Raw genomic sequence first — 20,041 nt, 5'->3', positions numbered from 1 at the left:
CACTGGAGGCCGCCCACCCTGCACCTCACCATAGCTTGTCACCAGGTCATCCTGGGGGTCGGCATTGTTGTTCCCACACAGCCCATGGGTCCAGCCCAGGAACTCGGGGCTCATCTTGATGTAGACAGCGGAGGCGCCATCCCAGGCCAGCGTGAAGGCGGACTGATGCCGCACGAGGACATAGCCAGCAAGCCTCTGCAGATGCAAGCTCCCTATCACGTGTGGCAGCTGGACCCTGCAAGGGACAGCCCAGAGCTCCAGGGTGTCCACACCACCTCCACTAGCCCAGTCCCTTCACCAAAGGATCCACTTGCAGGGCCCATCATGTACACAGCACCTGTCTCATTCACATGGCCACTGGTACCATGGGATCGGAGGTCCCCCTTTCCTTCCTCGACTCCTCAGCTGCCTGGAAGTCCACCATTAGAGAGAGATTTTTTTGTCTCCAGAGTTTTAAAATTGTTTTTTAAAACTGCAGTTTTCTTGGAAGGGATAAATCTGAACTTGCTAGTTCCTCTCTCCTAGACAGGAGAGATGGTATAAGCAGCCAGCAACTTTGTTTTCTGTTGGTGGGGCACAAGAAAGGAGCGGGAAAAGCAAAAGCTGGGGGAGAAGGCAACTGGGAAAGGAAGAAAAGAGGCAGGGACCACTTTCCCCAGTTTTGCTGGTATAGGGTCTCCTAGCCCATCTGGGATTTGGCAACTTTCAATCCACTTGAAAATCAGGAAAGGAAAACAAAAAAGTGTCTAACCAACCAAAATGGTACCAAAAGACCCATAACCCAACCCTTATCCACAAGAGAAAGCCCTGGCCCTTTCAGTTTATACTCAGCCTAGAAATCTTGGTTACCCAGTTTCCAGGTCTGAAGCCAGAAAAGAGAGAGGGGTGAAGGGTCATTGCAGGAAGACCCTCACCTCTCCTTAAGCAACAAAGTGACAGCAGACAGCAAGGGAAGGAAAGGATGGTGACAAAGATTTCAGAAAGAACCACAGCCCATTTAGCAACAAAGTGACAGCAGACAGCAAGGTAAGGAAGGGACAGTGACAAAGATTTCAGAAAGAACCACAGCCCATTTAGTGTGGAAACAGAGTCTTCATTCCTTGTGTGGTCCCCTGATGTCCCAGAAAAAGGACCCTATGTCATCAGAAAAGGGTGAAAGTGTGCCGTTTCTTCTTTGAGGAGGCTTGAACTATGTATTATTATCCACCTGGGCAGATTTTCTTCAAATTGTGAAGAAAAATAAGCATGCTTTAGTAGTACACTCCAAGCTATCTGGAAAATTCTATTTGCCTAAAAACCCACTGCCTGGAAACCCGCAGGGCCTGAGAGTCCCAGAAAATCACGAGGGACTCATCTTTTTGCAAACCCAGCTGACTGGACACCCAGCTGGCCTGCCAGTGTGTTCCTGCCTTCATGGTGGAAATTCTGCTGTTTGCCCCAGAGAACAATTTCCTTTAGGCCTGAGAACGGCAGGTGCTCACCCACCCCCCACCAGCACTTCCCAGGAGTAGAAGGGGTCAGGGCAGAAGGTGTTCTGGTTACCTCACTCCGCCGTGGGTGACCTCCTTGGCCAGACGGAGCTCCTGCTCACCCGCAAAGAAGAGGCTGACAGACCTGGAGCAGGCGTAGGGGGAGGAGCCGCACTGCGGGTCATTGTGCACCTGATTGGGGATTCAGAGGCCTGAGTGCGGTGTTCTTGCCAGGAACTTCAGTTCTGGGCCCAGTGACCCCCGTTGAGCCTCCGCTAAATGCTGATTGCTTGCCTACTGCATGCCAGGCACCTTTCCTCTGTGATCTTTCTCAGTCCCCACAACATCACAGGGAGGTCAGAGCTATGATTATCTGAATTTCAGAGAGGACGCAACTGGTGCTCAGAGAGGTGAAGTTACAAAAGTCACACTCACAGCCTGGATTCTAACCCAGGGCTGCTGGCTCAAATTCCAGGGCTCTTTCAGTATATTATGCTGTCTCCCCATTTCTGGGTTCTTTGTTGATCCATCCAGGTTATCCCAACAGATTGAAAGCCAAGGTTATACACTCATACCATTTCACATGCATACAGAACAAATATACACACACACACACACACACACACACCCCTCATGGATCTACTCATAGGGTACTCTCAATGTACACACTACAAACACACACTTCTACCACGACCCTGGTGAGCACAGTCTAGCCCTCCCCTGCACACACAGGCCCAGAGGTCACTCCTGTGCCTGTCACATAGACATTTCCTCTTCCCCCTGCTCAGGCAGAATCCACACCTTCAAGGCCATAGAAACTGAGGCTTGGGGGTGGGGGACACCAAGGCTTCCAGAGATTATAGGAAAGTCTGAAAATGTTTCCCTTCCAAGAGTGGAAACTCTTCCTGAATCTTCCACTAGTTTATGTTAAATGTGGTTAAGCAGACTGAACCACTTCAACCAAAAGTAGGACCTGTGAAAGCCACCTTAGTCTAATTAAAAATTCTTAAACATTTTAGACCATGACCCACAGTAAGAAATAAAATTATATACATATAAAATTAAATGAAAACTTTACAAAATAATATTTACCCCATTAATATGTAATGCATTTTTATATTTTTTGTTCTCTTTGGGGTTTTTTATGCTGTTTGTGACTCATACAGTTGATTTCATGATCCATGAATGAGTGGCACCCCATCAGTCTAAGTAATTATAACATATCCATCATGAAATGACAGTTATGAAATACTCTGATGTGTGACACCTTAAGGCAGAGAGGGCAGGATTGGTCAAGGACCCCAGCCCATCTAGGACATGGCCCCCAGGGCAGCCTCTTTGCAGGTCTGAGACAGAAGGAGCACTATCCTCCAGGGCCTCCTGGAGCCTTCCTAGACAGGCAGGGCAAGGGAGGCCTCACCTGGACTGAGAAGGTCTGTCCCTCAGGTTCATGGCGCCCCACCAGTGTGTAGCTGCCCTTCCCAGAGAGGTAGTAGTAGAGGCCATCAAATGTTTCCACATGGTGCTGTCCCCACGCCCGGCAGATGCTATCCCTCTCAGGGCCAGCATTGTACACTGAGCCAGGAAAAGAGAACTCTCTGTGTAGCTGCAGTGGGTACCAAGCCAAAGGCTGGTGGGTTCCAGCCCTGTTAGGGTCACCCTCATTTCCCCCACAGCCCAGGACCCCCAGACTTTTCCTGTACCCATGGTTCCCGCAGGGTAGGATGGAGCCAGGACCTACCCATCTGGCAGCGTGGCCCAGTGGCATTGAAGCGTCTGCAGTCACAGAAGGCTGGGTGCACACACTCGCCCCCATTGAAGCAGGAGAACAAGTCTACAAGGGAGACACAGAAGGCACCGACCTCCCCCTCTAGCTAAGACTGGCAGGACCCAAGGATGGAGCATGTCCTTCATGCACCCAGTCTCAGCCCTCCCAGAGCTACATGGAACTCAGATGCCCATCCCAGGCAGCCCCAACGTTCCTCAGTAGCTAATCTTAATGGGGGCACCAGCAGGGTGCCTCAGGCTGCTGCCCAGCCCTTTCCCTGGCAGACAGATGGGGTGGGGTACCTGCCTTCAGTATCTGCACCATGTGGCCCCCAGGCTAGCCCCACTTGGATCATCAGCTCTGGCAGCCAAAAGTTCCTGGCCTCTAGGCAAGGCAGGCAGAACTGAGACTATGGAGCACATGGGGTGAACAGGGATCATGCCCAGAGATCTTCAAGCACTGCTCTTCCTCCCAGCTCCGTAAGCACAGAGGCCACAGCATAAACCAGAGGAGGAGAAGAGGCCTCACATTTGTATTGCAACAGAGAGAAAGGCCACAGAGGACAAAATAAAGCAGAGCAGAATGTGATGAGGAGAGGAGCCGTGATGTAAGAGGAGGGGCCACAGATACAGGACAGGTGGGGCCAAGGACAAAGGACAAGGAAGGGGAGAGGCCAGGGACACAGAACAGAATGAAGGGCAATGCCACAGGACACAGAAAGAGGCCACAGAAATAGTGGAGGGGGAAGCAATGACCAACAGGGAAGCACAAACCCACTGGAGTCAGATAGTGAGGATGGAAAGCCACAAGGCCATGGTCATGAGAACAAAACACTGGAGAGCAGCTCTCCTCAGCCAGGGAGGAGAGCACAGAGGGAAGTTGGGGGCTGGGGCTGGAGAAAGTGGGAAGAAAGCCAGTGCAAGGAAAAGAGGTCACAGGAGTCCCCAAGGGAGGCTCCATGCTGCCCTCACAGGCCTCTCTGCCAGCTGGGGCCTCCCACACATGCCCGCTGACTGCAGGGAGAGGACCACTTACAAGACGGTGCACATTTGGCCCGATGGAGCCGCCTTTCCCAGGAAGACATGGCCAAGGAGTCCAGGGCTTCAGCCTCCTTTTAAAAACGGAAGAGAATGCGATCAAGGGCAGCCTTCCCAGAGGTCACAGCCTTTCCTGTCCATCATCTGGAGGGAGGGAGGCCCCCTACACTTCCATGTCCCAGCAGCTTCACCTCCCCAGGCCCACCTCTGAGAGGTATGGAAAGGAGAATCTTCAGGCCTGCCGTAGGCCCAGAGGAGTAAAGGGGTTTTTTTTACCCTTCAAAGTGGCATCTCAGCGGCCTGAATACACCTTCTCCCCTCCATGCTCTAATACCCCCCAGCCTCCCCTCTCTCTTCCCCTCTCTAGTAAACCTTTGTGTCTTCACAGCCCAACATAAAACCTCCTTGTGTTGAGAACAAACATGTTCCTCCGCAGAAAACACATGAGGCAGAGCGAGGCTCCTCACCCCAGGAAGGGAGAACATCTCATCCCATCCCTCACCCCAACCTTCCTTTTGGGATCTTCCAACAACAGCAGAAACAGTGCCTCAATGATTATCACCCACCGTCCTTGGAACTCAGCTCCAAGTCAGGACTCTCCCTGATACCACAAATCTGAGGAGGACACAGGGAAAGCGGAGCTACAGATATTGTTGTAATTAACTAGATATTAACAATAGGAAAGGAGCAAAAGGGCCTCCAGACATAATAGGCATGTCATTTGGGCAGCTTCACCAGGAAGCTGCAACTTTGCACTCCCCAGGGAACCACAAGCCCACCCCCTGCAGATTACTGGGGGAAGGGACCGGAAAAAGGAGAGGATGGACACAGGCACAGTGAAGTTGGGGTGACCTAAGAAAAGTACTTGTCAATCAAACCTGGGAACAGAAATCATTGGCTAGAAGAGGTAGAACCAAGCCCACAAAAACTTGGTGATACATAATGCCCCCAAACAAAGGAGTTTGCTCTCTCTTGGCTCTAGACTCGTAGCTCTCTCAGCTCTCTGGTTCCTTTGGCTTTGCTCCTGCCTGTGTTACCTCCATAGCTGCATAACCATGTGGCCATGCAGACCCTACATGCAATGAACTGATGGACTGCAATAGGGAACACAAACTAAGCTAGCCTGATATTGGACTGGACACTGCTCTAATATGGAGCAAAATTTCTGGACACTGGCTCTAATTCTAGCCCTACTGAAGCTGCAGCTACACTTCTTCTATGGCCGGGCAAAGGGAAATGGGACCTTGGAAACTCAGGGGTTTGATTCCACAGAAATAAAGCTCTCTACAATACCTCATCCTCCTGTGCAAGTCTCAGAAATTTCCTTTTCTGGGGATATCGCAAGAAGCCCATGTCCAGGAGCAACAGGTGGGGACGTGACCTCTCCCCACTGATAACACTAAGAAATCCTATTTTCCAGACCAGAAACCCCAACACTTGGTCTCTTGAGATATAAATCACCTGAAATAGGACTGTCCCAAACACTATGTGTGTTCAGTCACCACATGGCTAGCTGACTTGGACATCTGACCTCACAGAACTCCAGTCTGAAGTGTCTAATGTCACCTGGCACTGGGACTCTGAGCACAGCAAGCTCCTCCCCTCTCAGAGCCTCAGCCTCCTCATTTGTACAACTTCCCAGAACTCTATGCCCAGTCCCTGGCCAAGTGCAGTGAACAAAACAAAATCCCTGCCTTCAGGGACTCGTGTTCTTCTTCACAGGGCCAACAAGCCGCAAATGACACTGTGGGTATTTGTCTCACGTCTCTTCCTTCCTCACTGTCAGCATCCCCAGGCTGAATCCCCAGCCTCCAGCAAAGGACTTGGAACATAGAAAGTATTCAGAACTCTTGGTCCCTGAGCTGAACCCCAACTCTTTGCCCCTCCTTGTCAGGCTGAGTTTCTCCACCTTATCTCCAGGCACTCATCCCCTCCCTCGTCACTATCCTGCTAACCTCTGGGAAGTCATTGGCCCCTCCTTGACCAGGCTGGTTCCGGGTCCTCTCCAGCTCTCCTTACCCTGCAGACCCAGGCCGAGCCCCAGGAATCAGGCTGCCCACCCTGGTTGTAATTGATCTCACAGGGCCTCAGAGGCCACAAGAAATAGGAGAAAGTAGCCAGGGAAAACAATCAACACCACGGGCCCCTAGACCCCGAAGAGCTTAATTAAACTTGGTCTTTGTGTCTCTCCACTCCTCACCTCCACCTCAGATGTGGCCTCTGAAATTGGTGTTATGAGGGTAAGGCAGCCTATGCTGCAGAGTCAAGGCCATTTTCTGGAGAAAAATTTTAAATCCTGTCCAAATGATTAATCTTCAGTGTAGATCAGGAGTTCTCAATCATTTTTATGCCATTTTTATAAACACTTTTGACAATCTAATGAAGCCTATGGGCCCTTTTTCATAATCATGTTTCTAAATACCTAAAATAAAACATAAGATTACAAAGGAAATCAAATATATTGCAATATAGTTATAAAAATATTTTATAAAATGCATGACTTAGTAATATTTGTACTTTTTATTAACATTAAATAGCAAGACCTAGCAGCAGGTTAACACTGCCAAAATTTTGAAGTAGTGAGCATAGGTGAGATCTGGAGGTGTCAACCACTGTAAGGTGATAGGACATATCTGTGATTTCTTTGGCGACAGTTTGTGAACACTCCTGTGGTTTGTAGCCTATAGTAATAATTGAAGAGAATTCTAAATTTCACTTAGATTGAGGTTCTTGTAAATAATAATATATTTTTCTCCACCCAAGTTCATGGACCCCTGTTCTATACCATCAATTCTTTGAGAATGGCTGAGCTCTATAGAAGTGGGGCAACATTGAAATGAAGGGGGGTCAGGTGTTGGTCAGGTACTTCCCCTCTGTTATGAATGAGGGCATTCCAGGCAGAAGTCCCCAAAGGGTCCCCAGGTTCACTTTCTAGGTGATGGCCTCATTCCCCCAACCCCACGCCCATCGCCTTAAAAGAGGGCCATTCTAACCCCCTACTTGCTCTTAGGCATAATGTGAGAATCCTACTGGGGTTGCCTGGTCCATACGCTTGCCAAAGGAAAGGGGAAGGCCTACCTTGGAATTCAGCAAGGAAGGAAGCCCACCAGGGGAAGAGGTACTTGGTAAGGATCATTTCCCTCACTGAAATAGAGGGATTCCTGGAGTTCTGTGGGGCATTAGTGGTTCCAGGAAACAGGTCAGTACACCAGGAGACCCAGCTCTACCTGCTCTCTGGGGGCCCTGGCAAGTCATCCACCTGTCTTATTTTCCACAGCTAAAAATCAATAAAGACATTATCTTTCAACTCAAACTATGTCTTACCATAATTCTAAAAGTTGGGAACTGGAAAAGTGTGCACACAAGAAATAAAAAACCCAGATCATCCGCAAGTTGGAGAATAAGCATGCCCCTTCCTACCTTGGGGTCTTTGTATCTATTTCCAAAGGGCAGGAATTTGAGAAACATTGTTTCCTATTATAAACGATGCTCCCAAACTGCTGATACAAGGAGCTACCCAGACCTGATCCCTAAGGTGCACCAGGTGAGGCTCAAGAAGCTTGGGGGACCTGGCTGCAGGTGGGGTGGTAACATGTCTGTGGTTGTAGGAAGGAGACAAGTGCAGGCCAGGAATAGAAAGGGAACCTGATCCAGAGCCCAAAGAAGTCTGGAAAAGGAAGGAAACAAACCAGTATCTCTCCTGAAAGCAGGGAGGACCCCAGGAGGGTGGGCAATGGGGAGTGGTCAAGACTCAAAGGATGACAGCTCAGGGCTCTGCTGCTCAACTAACCCTTCCTTGCAAACCGCACCAGGCGGCCCAGTTTTTCTCCCCTCTCTGGGCTGTTCTGCTGGGACACTGCTCAGGGCATGGAGAGGGGCCTCTGAAAGGGTTTAGGGCCTAAGCAGGCCAGGCAGGGAAAAGAGAACTCCACTCTCCTAAGCCCTCACTTTCCCACTTTTCACCAAGGAGGGAAAGCTCAGCTGTCTCCTAATAGCACCTTGGTTAAAAAATAGATGGGTGATAGATAACTAAGGTGGCTGCAGGGCCCTAAGAGATCAGGAGAATGGGAAAAGAAGTGACTTATGAATTTGCATACTTCAGACACATACCAGAAACCTTGTTTGCTCCCCTCTGAATAATTAGAGACAGCCTTCCTGAAACCTAAGAACTCCCTACCAGCCTCAGATCCAGACAGAAATGAGCCCCTGCCCAATGAAGCCCCCCTTCTCCAGGCCTCCCCTTACCTGGCCTCCCATCAATGTTGTCGCGTCCCCTATGGCAAGGATCCCCTCCTGATGGCTGTGGCTAGGTGAGAAACAAACCTGACATGGGCAAGGTAATAAGAAAAGGCCATGCCCCCCACCACCACTCCAGGCCCATCCCACCCTCCTCGATAACTCCTGGGGTCGCTCACACCAGGAATAAAGATGGGAACAGTGGGTCGGGTAGCCACAAGCTCACACCTACTCACCCGGGATCCTTGGCTGGTTCAGGCTGCAGCTTTGCATTGCTGGGAGGTGTGGGTGCTTCGGCTGGGGACAGGGAATTCCTCTCAAGTCAGGTTATGCCTTTCTTCGTTGGGCCTCCCACAACTTGTCCCCCACCTGCTAGGAAGCGTCTCCCACATCTCCCCTGGCACCTTCTCACACCCTTCCTCCCCCTCCCAGGCACTCTTCAGCAAGGGTCTCCCTCTTTCCTCCCCCTCTCTGCGCCCAGCTCTCTGTAGTTCCTACACTGGGTCTCTTCCACTCCGCCCAGCTTGGGACCCATTCCCCTGGCTATCGCCGGCCTCTCTTTCCTTCTGCGCCCCTCTCCTCAGACCCTCTCCCTGGCTGTCCCTCTGGCCTTCCTTAAATCTTCTCCTTTTCTTCCCTCTCTCCAACCTCCAGGCCAGTTCCCCTAAACGTTCCCCCAGCCCCGGCCTCCCCTAGTCCACACCCCTCTCACCTAGAGGCAGCACCTGAAGGGGCTCCCCTGCCGGCTCACCCCAGGACGGCCAGGCGCAAGCGAGTAGCAGCCAGAGCACGGGCACGGGGGCGCACGGGGACGGGGTCCCCATAGGAGCGCGCGGGGGCGGGGAAGCCCGAGCGCAGGCCTGGGTCCCGAGAGCCTCTCCCAGGGAAGGCTGGGGCACACCTCCACTCGGTGGCCGCAGTTTTTCTTGCTTTCTTTGCGCCACGGTTCCCTTGGCCCCTCCTCTCAGGCGCTTGGCTCCTCCCCAAGCTAGAGTGACAGGCCTGCCCAGCTTATTACCATAATTTAGGTACCAGACCAAGGTGCAGCCTTCGCCCCTCTAGTACTGGCTGCCCTTCCCCAGGGAAGGCTGGATTCGGATCGCTCAGCCCTAAGTCTCCCAGGGGGCCGGGAGGCAGCCTGTGCAGTCTCCAACATCCCTTACTCTTCAGAGATCTCTGGCTCAGGAACTTAGGTCTTGGAAGCCCCTTACACAGGAGATAAGAGATGCTGGTATGAATCTGGTCCTCCCCTCTCCTTTCACAGAGGTCATGGAACATGCCACTCAGTGATCAGTGGTCAGTAGCAGAACCAGGGCTCAGGACTAGCCTGTGCCTCCACCACTCCCCACTACAGCCTCCTGAGTCCCCCAATCCCCACCCTACCCCCAGTTTTGAGCAGCTTAGGAAATGTTGACTTAATGACAGAAGTAGCTCACACTCCCATATTATTGGTCCCATCAAGGCCAGACTTTGACCAAAAAACAAAAACAAACAACTTTTAATTTTGTGAACAAGGTACATTTCCTGTCCAGAAGGAAATTGAAAATGGAAATGTGGGCCTGGGAGCCTTGGGAACCTGTGCATCATTCACTTGTCCAACTAAGTGTTGGAACATCAACTAGATGCCAGGCCTTGGAGATGATGATGATGGTGGCCAGAGTAGACCCCTGAACAGGGGTATAGATTTGGGATGCATTCATTCATTCATCCATTCAACTAAGTTGTTGGACATCTGTTCCTCACCACACATTGTTCTGGGACTAGGGTGATAAATAAAGCACCCACAGCTATCTCCCACACAGGGAATTTGGAATCATGGGCATAGTGAGTCATGGGCACAGACACAGGAAGGTGAAGTGGAGCGAGCTAAGGATGGAGCCTGGTTAGGGAAAGGCAGGGTTGTGTTGAGGAAGCTTGAAAAGGAACATTCAAAAAAAAAAAAAAAAGAAAGAAAGAAAGAAAGAAAAGGAACATTCATGGGAGAGGAGAACCAGGACTTGAGCTATCCTCAAAACCAAGAGGGAAGCATTTTAAGAAGGATTTTTGGGGGGATACTCATGTAAAAGAAGGGTTGGGGTGCCAGTGGACTACATTCCCTCTTGTAAGGGCAGTTGCCTCTCTGCTGGATTCTAAATATATCTATATGATATAGTAATGAAATGTAGAGAATTAGCAAAGTAAATTGGAAGGGGGTATATTTTGGACCTTTGAAAATCCCACAAGTCTTTCCCTCTTATCTCTGACATTATTAGTTAATACTAAGGCAAGATCTTGGATAATATTTTCAGGTTCTTCCACAGGAGGGATTTACATCTTAAACTAAGCAATAATTTAGGCCAAATAAAAATAGCCTGCTGGCAAAACTTCAGCTATTGGGAGTGGAATGCAAAGGAGAGGGTCTTTAGGTGCTCCTGAAGTTACAATTGTAAGTAGTTCACTGATTTGGGCTGCTGTCCATCTCCTGTTCCTTTCCCCAACGTGGTGCAAACAGGTCAGGCCCCCACCCTCTAAGTCCAGGCACAAGCTCCATAATTAAAGGTTCTCACTCACAGCTTCCCTGGCCCCCTCTTTCCTCTCAGTCTGCCCCAGGCTTGGTTCATCATTGTCTCTGCACCCAGCAATAGTCCTGGAGTTGAGCAGACTTTGGTTGAATTGAATCAAATGAATCAGGTGGGGTGTCAGACCCGGGTGAAGGTCAGCCATAAGTCGGACTGTCATTGCTTCACTGAATGAGTGTGTAGGTGTGTTTGAGGGAGTGGGCTAGGGGAGGTGGAAGGGGAAGCTGGTTGAGGAGGGCCACTCCCATCCACTGGTCCTGGCCTCTGTGGGCTACACTAAGACCCAGCTCCAAAAATTCACAGATCAAAGATTTTTTTCCTAGTGGGAAAAAACCATGAAGGAGGCTATTCTGGAAGCTAGGCAGAAAGTGAGACGTGTGGCAAGGGGGGACAGCCTCATGAGGGCGAAGGGGCCTCTAGTTGTGTATCCAGAGAATACTGGCGAGATTGCCCCGCTCCCTACCCACCCATGTGCGGGTCTCAGACCTCTGCATTCTGGCCCCCACACAAAAAATGTCCCAAACCTCCTCCCCACGCCTGCAGAGATCCTCTCCTTCAACGGTGTGTGTTTGGGGATCATTCCAACAGACTGGAATGGCCACACCCGCCCACCTTCACCACCGCGTACACACACTGCAGCCCATTTACCCCGGGGCGCCCCAGGGAGAGGCGACGAGGCTCAGGTGTCTCCCCGCCCCCGCCCCGCCCCCGCCCCGCCCCCGCCCCGCCCCGCCTCCCCCGCCGGCCCCGCCCCACCGCTCCCGGGCCCCGCGGGGCACCGTCGCCCGCAGCCAGGCACCCGAAGGAGCGAGTTGTACCCGGACGCGGCGCGATCTGGCCCAGCCATGGACCGGAAGGTGGCCCGAGAATTCCGGCACAAGGTCAGAGCTGCTAGGGGCGCCCCAAGCGCCCGGGACCCCTCCCTTTTCCATTTGGGCCTGAGGGCTCTGGGTACGCTGGGACCCCCGATGGTGCCAGTAAAATGAGGCAGGAGCACTGGGACTCTGGGTGTAGGAACTGCTAAACTGATCTCAGTGTCCTTTCCGCTTCTGCCCTCCAGGGGCTGGGATCTCTTTGGAGTTGGAATTCCAAGTGTCCTGAGACAGGACACTTCTCTGAGATGCCCCAAAGAGGGCAAATCCCCCAGCTCCTAGTGCCCCCAGCTCAGCTGAAGCTTGTGGAGAGGGTTGGAGTAGTGTCTCAGAGGTAGGGGAACTGCATGTCTCTCTTCGTCTTTTGACTTCAACACCCTTCAGGGAGCCCCACTGCGCCGCACCTTCTCTGCTTAAGGGCATTTCTTAGGTCCCAAAGAAGAGAAGCAGTTGAGGAACTGGTGCTGGCCAGGGGGCAGTGGGAAGAAGGGAGGTGGTCCAGAGAGTCAGCCAGACCCTTCCAGCAAAGCCATATCTCTTCCCTTGGGTCCTGCTGAGGGGCCTCATTGGTGGTCAGGAATTCAGACCATCACTGAAATCTGCTGGATTTCACCCAGGGAATTTCCAGAACAGTTTCCAGAGATGTGCAAGAGCTGCTGAGGCCCTGAGACCAGAAAAGACCATTCAGGAGACCTAGGGGACCTCCCCACCAGGCCTTAGGATGACTCAGAGCCTAAGGGTCAAACCAGGGGTGCCTGGAGCTACCTACAGGCCCTGCCTGAGGGACTAGGAACTGTGTGCCCTGCAGCCCTCCCAGAGCCCAGAGGGTCGCTGTCTTTAGACCAAGCCAACTCCCTTCTCAGGCCTAAGGGGCAGAGCTCAGATAGGCAAGATCAGGGTACTTAACCCCTCTCTCCCCACAGAGAGGCCCAGGGGAGCCCAAGGAGCCAGCCAGAGCAGGGCAACAGGGGCTGAGTGCCAGGAGCCAGGGGTCAATCATTCAGTTAATAAACATGTGTTGAGTACCTTTTGTGTGCCAGACCCAGTCTCTGCCCTCAAATTGTTGGTCATGTGGAAGGGAGGCAGACCCTACACTAGTAAGTACCCCCAGCTGGCTGCTGAGTATTGGGACCAAGGTTTGCTTGGGGCACAAAGTGGGTGACTCATACTGGCAAAAGTCTTTTAAAAATGAGGCCTTGGGCATCCAGGGGTGAGAGATAGCTGGGGGGCTGGTGAATAGCTAAGGGAGCATTAGACAGTGTTCACCGGAGTGTGTACCCTCTTTCAAAGGGATGTGAGGGGAGAAATTTTGGCAATGAGGACATTTGGTGAGCGTAGATTTCAGACAACCCACTTTGAAGGATCACAACCTTGAGTCCCCCACCCCAAGACTCAGGCTGGAATTTTACTTTCCTGCCCTGGGCTGAAAGTAAGGTTGGATCCTCTTTTGTCTTCTCCCTGTGGGGTATTAGTCTTTGCCTCTTTTGAAAGAATTACCTCTGGGGTCCCAGTGTCCACCTCAGACCTCTGGGTTAGCCCTGTTCCTCTTCACCAGGCCCTGCAGGCTTCAGAGGGCCTCAGGCCTCTGTGTTTCCACTGCCCTGCTCTTCCTCTTCACAAGTCATTACCTATTAATGCCCCGTGTGTGCAGGCGGGGCAGGCGCCATGCTGGGCAAGGCCTGGGCTGGACTTTGTGCCCTGCAGCTTCGGAAGCAGCGGCAGCCTTCCCCTCCCAGGCTGGAGATCATCTGGGAACTAGGGAGAAAGGAAGAAACGGCCGAGGATAGAGATGGGGGCACACAGGTGTATTCTGTGAAATCCACCCCTTGCTGTTGATCGCTTTCTGGATGTTCCTTCCTTAGTGTTTCACAGCAAATTGACCCCTTGGGGATGATTTGTAATCTAAATCCATAGTGTATTAAAGGTAGTATGTTGTCATGGAAAGTGCTATGTGACTTTGAGCCAGCTATTAACCTCTCTGTGCCTCAGTTCTCTATTTAAACGAGGATAACAGTAATATCTAACTAATAATGTTATTGTGAGTGCCGGATGAAATCTATACATATACAGAGAGCTTAAATTGACCCTGGCACTTAGTGAGTCCTCAACAAATGTCCATTGCTGTTGTCTATTATCTGGGTTATGCAGAACTAGGGTCAAATCTCAATCCTGTCAATTTACTGCCAGTGAGACCTTGGGCAAGCCACGTAATCTCTCCAAGTGTTAGCTTCCTCTGTTATGAGGTTCGTAGTGCTTCCCTTAAAGGACGGGATATATGAAATAGGAACTCAAGTGCTGGCTACTCTGAACACATAGTAACCATTTAGTAAATGGCCACCCTGTTCCCACTGATGTCTTCAGAGCAACAGGAATCTGTTCCTCTGGGCTGGTGCAGGTTCCCAAAAGCACCAGAAACATTCACATGGCCTTCTGGGTCACAGCCTTGAGCCAGGATACCAAGGAGAGGGAAGGGGGGCAGCAAAGACTAAGGCTTCTCCCCCTGAGAACCAGCTTCTGCAAAGAAGGCTGCTCCTCTGCTCATTCACCTGCACGGTGCAGGAAGTTGGTTACTCATTTGCTCAAAAAGTATTTATTGCCTGTGGGTATCTGTGGTGTACCCTGCTCCAGGCCAAGCATCTAGGGGTGGGGTGAGATACATAAAAAGGTCAGAAAGAGGTCCTGCCTTCTAGGGATTTCCTCCTCATTCATTCATTTATGAATGCAATAAATATTGGCTGAGCTCATAGTATATGCGAGACAGTGTTCTAACCATTGAATAGCAAAACAGAGTCCCTGCTCTCTTAGGGAGCACATTCTAGTAGGGAAGATGGACAGTTAACAAGTAAGCCAATCAAATTATCAAACAATGCCAAGTAGTAATACAGGCTATGAAAAAATAAACTGGGATAAGGAGATAGAGAGTAATGAAGCTGTACTCTCTGTATAGGGTAGTCAGGAAGGCCTCTCTGAAGAGGTGATATTTGAGCAGAGACCTGAAAGAAGTGAGGGAAGGAGTGTTGGGGATATATATGGAAGAACATTCCAGGATAGGGAACAGCAAGTGCAAAGGCCCTGAGGCAAGGAGATGCTTGCCTTCTTTCTGAAGGGCAAGTGCTCAATGGTGCTTCTGAGATGAATTATGGAATTCTGAGAAGAATTCAGAGAGTGGTGGGAGATGGATCAGAGGGGTGGTGGAAGCCTGGTAGTCCATGATCAAGACTTTGGGATTTGTTATGTGATGAGAAGCCAGCAGGGGACTGACATGACTGATTTACATTTAAAAGGAATTGCTCTAAGATTTTAACATAAACTTCACAAAAAAGATATACAAAGGGCCTATAAGTATGTAAACGAATGCTCTACAGCATTAGTCATTAAGGAAATGCATATTAAAACAAGATAACATTTTACATCCTCTAGAAGAGGCTAAAATTGAAAAGACTGACAATAACAAGTATTGGTGAGGATGTGGAACCACTAGAGCTCTCATGCATTGCTGCTGTGAATACAAAATGATACAACCATATTGTAAAATACATAGGTGGACAGTTTCTTATAAAAGTTAAATATACATTTACTGTATCACCCATCAATTCCACTCCTAGTTATTTACTCAAGGAAATGAAAATATATGTCCACAAGACTCAGATATTATGATAAACAGGTGAACAAATTGCAATATATCTATGCAGTGGACTATTACCCAGTAACAGGAAGGGGCACACTATTACTGCACGCAACGACACAGGTGAATCTCAGAAACATTCTCCTGAGCTAAACAGTGAGCACAGAAGTGTGTTCTGTATGATTACATTTTTGTGAAGGGGCTGGGAGCGGGACTAACGGAAGAAGAAACTCTGAGATGATGAAAAGATTCTAGTGGTGGTCACACGAGCGTAGAAATTTGTTGAAACTCACCACACTGGTCATTTAAAATAAATAAATTTTTTTAAAAGGAATTGCTCTGACTGCTGGTAGAGAGCAGACTGAGAGGGCCAAGAGGAGAATCCAGTTAGGAGGCTCCTGAAGTAGCCCAGGCCAGAGGCAGGGGCTTGGACTAGGATGAGCAGCGGCCAAGCCCAGGATGCATGTTAAAGCTGGGCCTCATGGGCTTTGCTGGTGGCTCGGCTGCGGGTGCGGAGAGAGAGGCATCAAGAGTGAGTCTCCTTTTGGGGAGAAGGAGCGATTTGGGGAGGACAGAGTGGAAAGTGGTGGAAACTGAGAGCTCCGTTTTGAATGTTTTCAGTTTTAAGTGTTAGATCTTCAACAGGCGAGTGAGAAGGCCAGAAGCTGTAGGAGTGTGGAGACTGGGGGACAGGTCTGTGCTGGACATAAGTCTCAGTGAGTCCTTGGGGTATAAGTGGTAGTTCGAGGCCTGAGACTGACGAGGTCACTTAGGGAGACAGTGCAGATGGAGAGAAGACCCAGGACAGAACTCAGGACACCCCAACCTTTAGGGGAGAAGGAGCGGCAAATAAGGCAGGAAAACCAGGAGAAGGGAGCATGGTCAGCTGTGCCAAACACTGGGTCAAATGCTACCAACTAGTTGGCAAGATATGAGTCTTTTGAAAAGATGAAGGGTAATAAAACAAGAGACAAGCAAACCCATACTATCTGGGATGCAAGCCCAGAAGGCCTGGGAAGAATGTGCCTGGGCCCATTCTTCCCACCAACATCTATGGAGGCCCCACTCTCTGCCAGCTGCCGAGAATATAGAATTTGTGTCATTTATTCTTACTTAGTTTTATTTAACAAATACTTACAACTTACTATTCGCCTAGCACTGTTCTAAGCATTTGACAAATAATAACTCATGAATAATTTTAAAATTATTAACCCTTCATAGAAGGATGAAATCCTATGAAGTAGATACTTTTATACCCATTTTACAGATGAAGCAGAGAGCTGCAGACCCAGATGGGGAAGGAGCTTGTTGGCCTCTCTCTCCGCACTCCCCCCAGGCCTGTGCTTGGGCACACACACATTAGTGGGGAGACAAGTGGGTAAGAGAGAAAGTACCACACAGCTTGGTGAGTCCCATGGCAGGGGTGCTCTCTGAGCCATCCTGTGGTCAGAGAATGACCAGACAAGCTTTGTGGCGGAGCCTGAGGAAAGGCTTGACCAAGGGAAGCTGACATTTGAGCCACGGAGTCTTAGCAGTGGAAGAAGAGGTCACGGGGAGGAAATACCGCTGGCACCACCATCAACAATAGCTAATGTTTCAGACCAGCCAAGGTCAGGTGGGAGCAGCTGGCTCATCCAAACGGGAAGCCAAAAAGAGTTTTATGAAGGGACTACATAGAGGGAAGGGCAGGAACACATGAACCAACTAGACTTGTTAACACAGCCTGGGAGGAGCAGCAGCCGGAAGCCAGGTGCTCCTGAAGGCGAGGGTAGGGAGGGTCCCCAGAACAGGGGGGACTTAAAACATTCAAACAGCCATGGCCCAGACAGGATCTGCAGCCTCAGGTGGGAATGTGCCTTAAGGTGATCCAGCATGGTGGGAGCCTGGAAACAGAATGCACTCCCTTTCTCCTCAGCCCCTCACCCCCACTGCTGGACTCAGCAGGAAGCTGAAGGCGGAGAGCTCAGCAAAGCTTCCTGGGACACAGGGCAGGGTAGTTGAAGGCACACATTTTGGAGCCCTGGGCACTGTCCTAAGTACTTTACATGCATTCACTCATTTAATCCCCACCATGGCCCAAGGTCGAGTGGAACAATATGCATTATTTAATTTGTTCTTGCTCTCTTTTTTCCTGTTTGGCTGGGTGCACACATAGAGTTGAATTTGCATGAGCTAAAGGTTGTGTGCTTCCCCTGTGTGGCTGTCCTGAAGGGTCAGACCACACAGAGGAAGGCAGGGAGATGAGGCTAAAGAGGGCCCAGGGTCAGACCTAGAATTTTCCTCTCATGCCCCAGACAAGGGGCCTGGACTCCCTCTTCTTCCTGCCATATAGGCCTAAAGCACAGAACCAGTAGAGAATGCTGATGTTAGGTGGAGGGGACCAGACGCAAGGTCAGTGGGGGGGGGGGGAGTGATGTGATAAAGAGACCCCCCAACAGTTATTTGTAGATGGTGGGCTCCTTTAGGACTTCTGTGCCCATTATCAAGAGGGACTCTAAGGAAAGGAAAAGCTTTTTAAATCTAGCTGGAGAAAGAAAACATGGTGTCTTATACACAGTAGGTGCTCAATAAATGTGTATTAGACAAATGCATACAGAAAAGGTTGTATCTGGTAAATGGATGCCACGTGGTGGTTTTAAAAAAGCAGAGGTTTTGAAGCTAACAGACATAGGGTGAAGTCTCAGCTCTGCCACTTCTCTGAGCCCCTATTTACTCATCTGTGAAATGGGGATATGTAATATTGTTCATCCACCTCAAAGCGTTGTCTATATGTAAAGACAGTGCATGTAAACTTCCTCGGTCAGATGTGGTGAGCAGTCAGTTAATAGAGTCTGCCCTGAATGAGGGAGCTGGGCAAAAAGGGCCTCAGGCTGGGAGGCTCTTGAGGAGGCTCTGGGCTGTACATGGTCAGGAAAGACTCTAGAAGAAGGGGTTTGCACTCCCCTTAAATGAAGGTAGGGTTCATGGGAGAGGAGGGAGGACAGTCCGTCTTGTGTGGGTCTGGGACTTACTCTTCTGTGACAAACTGAAACTGAGCTAAGAAGAAAGAGATCCAGAAGGCTTTGGCAGGTGTGTGCTGAGGAGTGATGGGGAGGTGGTCACCCAGGGTTGGGCCAAGAGGTTGGAAGGAAAGCTCCAGACTAAAGCAGCTGAATTCATTTGTCATTCAGTAAACACCACTGAGCACTGGGCACCTGCGTGCACAGCAACGAGTGCGGGTATTTTACACGTACCTGAGCGCAAGGTATTGGGAGATGCCACAAAGTGTCCGAGAGCAGGTGCTCTGAAGCTGATCTTTGGACCGCTGCTGGACAGATCCTCCTGACGAGTTTGCTAGAATCCAGACTCCAGGAGGAGGGGATACCACATAACTTTTTTTAATTATTTAAAAAGTGAGTGGGTGGGTGGAGAGAGATTAACCAAAGAATTTATATGCATATATGCATAACCCAAGGACAGAGACAATAGTGTGGTGAGGGACTGGGGAGGGGTGTGGGGTTGGGGTGGAAAGGGTCAGTGGGAAGAAAAAGGAACATCTGTAATATTTTGAACAATAAAAAAAAATTTTTTTTTAAAGAGTAAACATGAAAGAAAAAAGAAATAAATAAATAAAAATAAAAAGTGAGATTTGAATTATGGTGGTGACATAACTGCCTGAGAGGCTTCCAGAGAAAGTTCCATCTTTCTCAGTTGTCTTTCTCAGTGCCTTTTAAAGTCCAAAGAGTAAGGTGTGAGTGTGTGTTGTCACTTGGGTGTGGTCCGAAAACAAAGCAGAGACATTTCCAGATGAGTAGCGACAAGACCTCCATGTTGATTTATCACTTAGATTTGTATTTAAAGAGCATTCCACATAAACCATATGTGTTTCCCAGCTGTTATGCTACATGGATAATTTTTTGAATGGATGCATTGAAATGATAGAGGTAGATGGATCATTCTGAGTGAGGATGGGGAGGTTCCAGTGTTTGGGGAAAGGGTCTGTTCCGCAGCAGCCTGAGTCCTACTTAGGAAATGGAGGAGATGACCCTGGAGAAGCAGGTCAGGGCAAAACTCAAGACCAGGATTTAAGTGACCTAACTGGTGAAAGTGAGTGGACATCAAGCTGAAGAGCTGAACTTTGCAGCTGCTTCAGGAAACTGGTAGGATGTGATTTGTGGGTGGAGGCCTCTGGATGCAGTGGTCAGCATTGGACGGTTGCCTATTAGGACTGACACCCAGAAATAGGCTCCTGTCCACAAGGACCATCTCCAAGTGACCTGTGCTTATCTGGGAAGGCAGAATCCTAGGCTGTAATGTTGGAAATTGCTTTTGTCTTCTACTCCCCCTTTTTACTCAATGCATAAATGCTGCCTACTGAGGACAGCGAGAGGCATTTCTGCAAGGAGGGGTGGGAGAGAGGGTCAGCCTTAAGGCCTCAGCCAGCAAGAGATTCTCTCTCCTATCCTTTCTCTCATGAGCCCCCATGGCTGGAGTGGG

The 20,041-nt window shown here is 50.0% G+C and overlaps 1 protein-coding gene across 1 annotated transcript in view; it reads right to left on the bottom strand.

Moving 5' to 3' along the window:
* OTOG (otogelin) overlaps positions 1-8,551 on the bottom strand; it is a 70,082-nt gene extending 61,531 nt beyond the window's left edge. Inside the window, exons 1-6 of the mRNA XM_087822278.1 lie at positions 8,520-8,551; positions 4,273-4,348; positions 3,211-3,303; positions 2,890-3,044; positions 1,543-1,661; positions 30-235 (exon numbers count right to left, since the gene is read on the bottom strand). Of these exons, the coding sequence (XP_087678404.1) occupies positions 30-235; positions 1,543-1,661; positions 2,890-3,044; positions 3,211-3,303; positions 4,273-4,348; positions 8,520-8,531 (661 nt within the window). The 5' untranslated portion in view covers positions 8,532-8,551. The remainder of the gene's footprint in view (positions 1-29; positions 236-1,542; positions 1,662-2,889; positions 3,045-3,210; positions 3,304-4,272; positions 4,349-8,519) is intronic.
* Between the last annotated feature and the right edge of the window lie 11,490 nt (positions 8,552-20,041).

The sequence above is a fragment of the Miniopterus natalensis genome, chromosome 11, assembly GCF_054644295.1.
Source record: "Miniopterus natalensis isolate mMinNat1 chromosome 11, mMinNat1.hap1, whole genome shotgun sequence".
Classification (NCBI taxonomy): domain Eukaryota; kingdom Metazoa; phylum Chordata; class Mammalia; order Chiroptera; family Miniopteridae; genus Miniopterus; species Miniopterus natalensis.
Note: the sequence above shows the minus strand (reverse complement) of the source record. Positions and strands in the feature narration are given on the sequence as shown.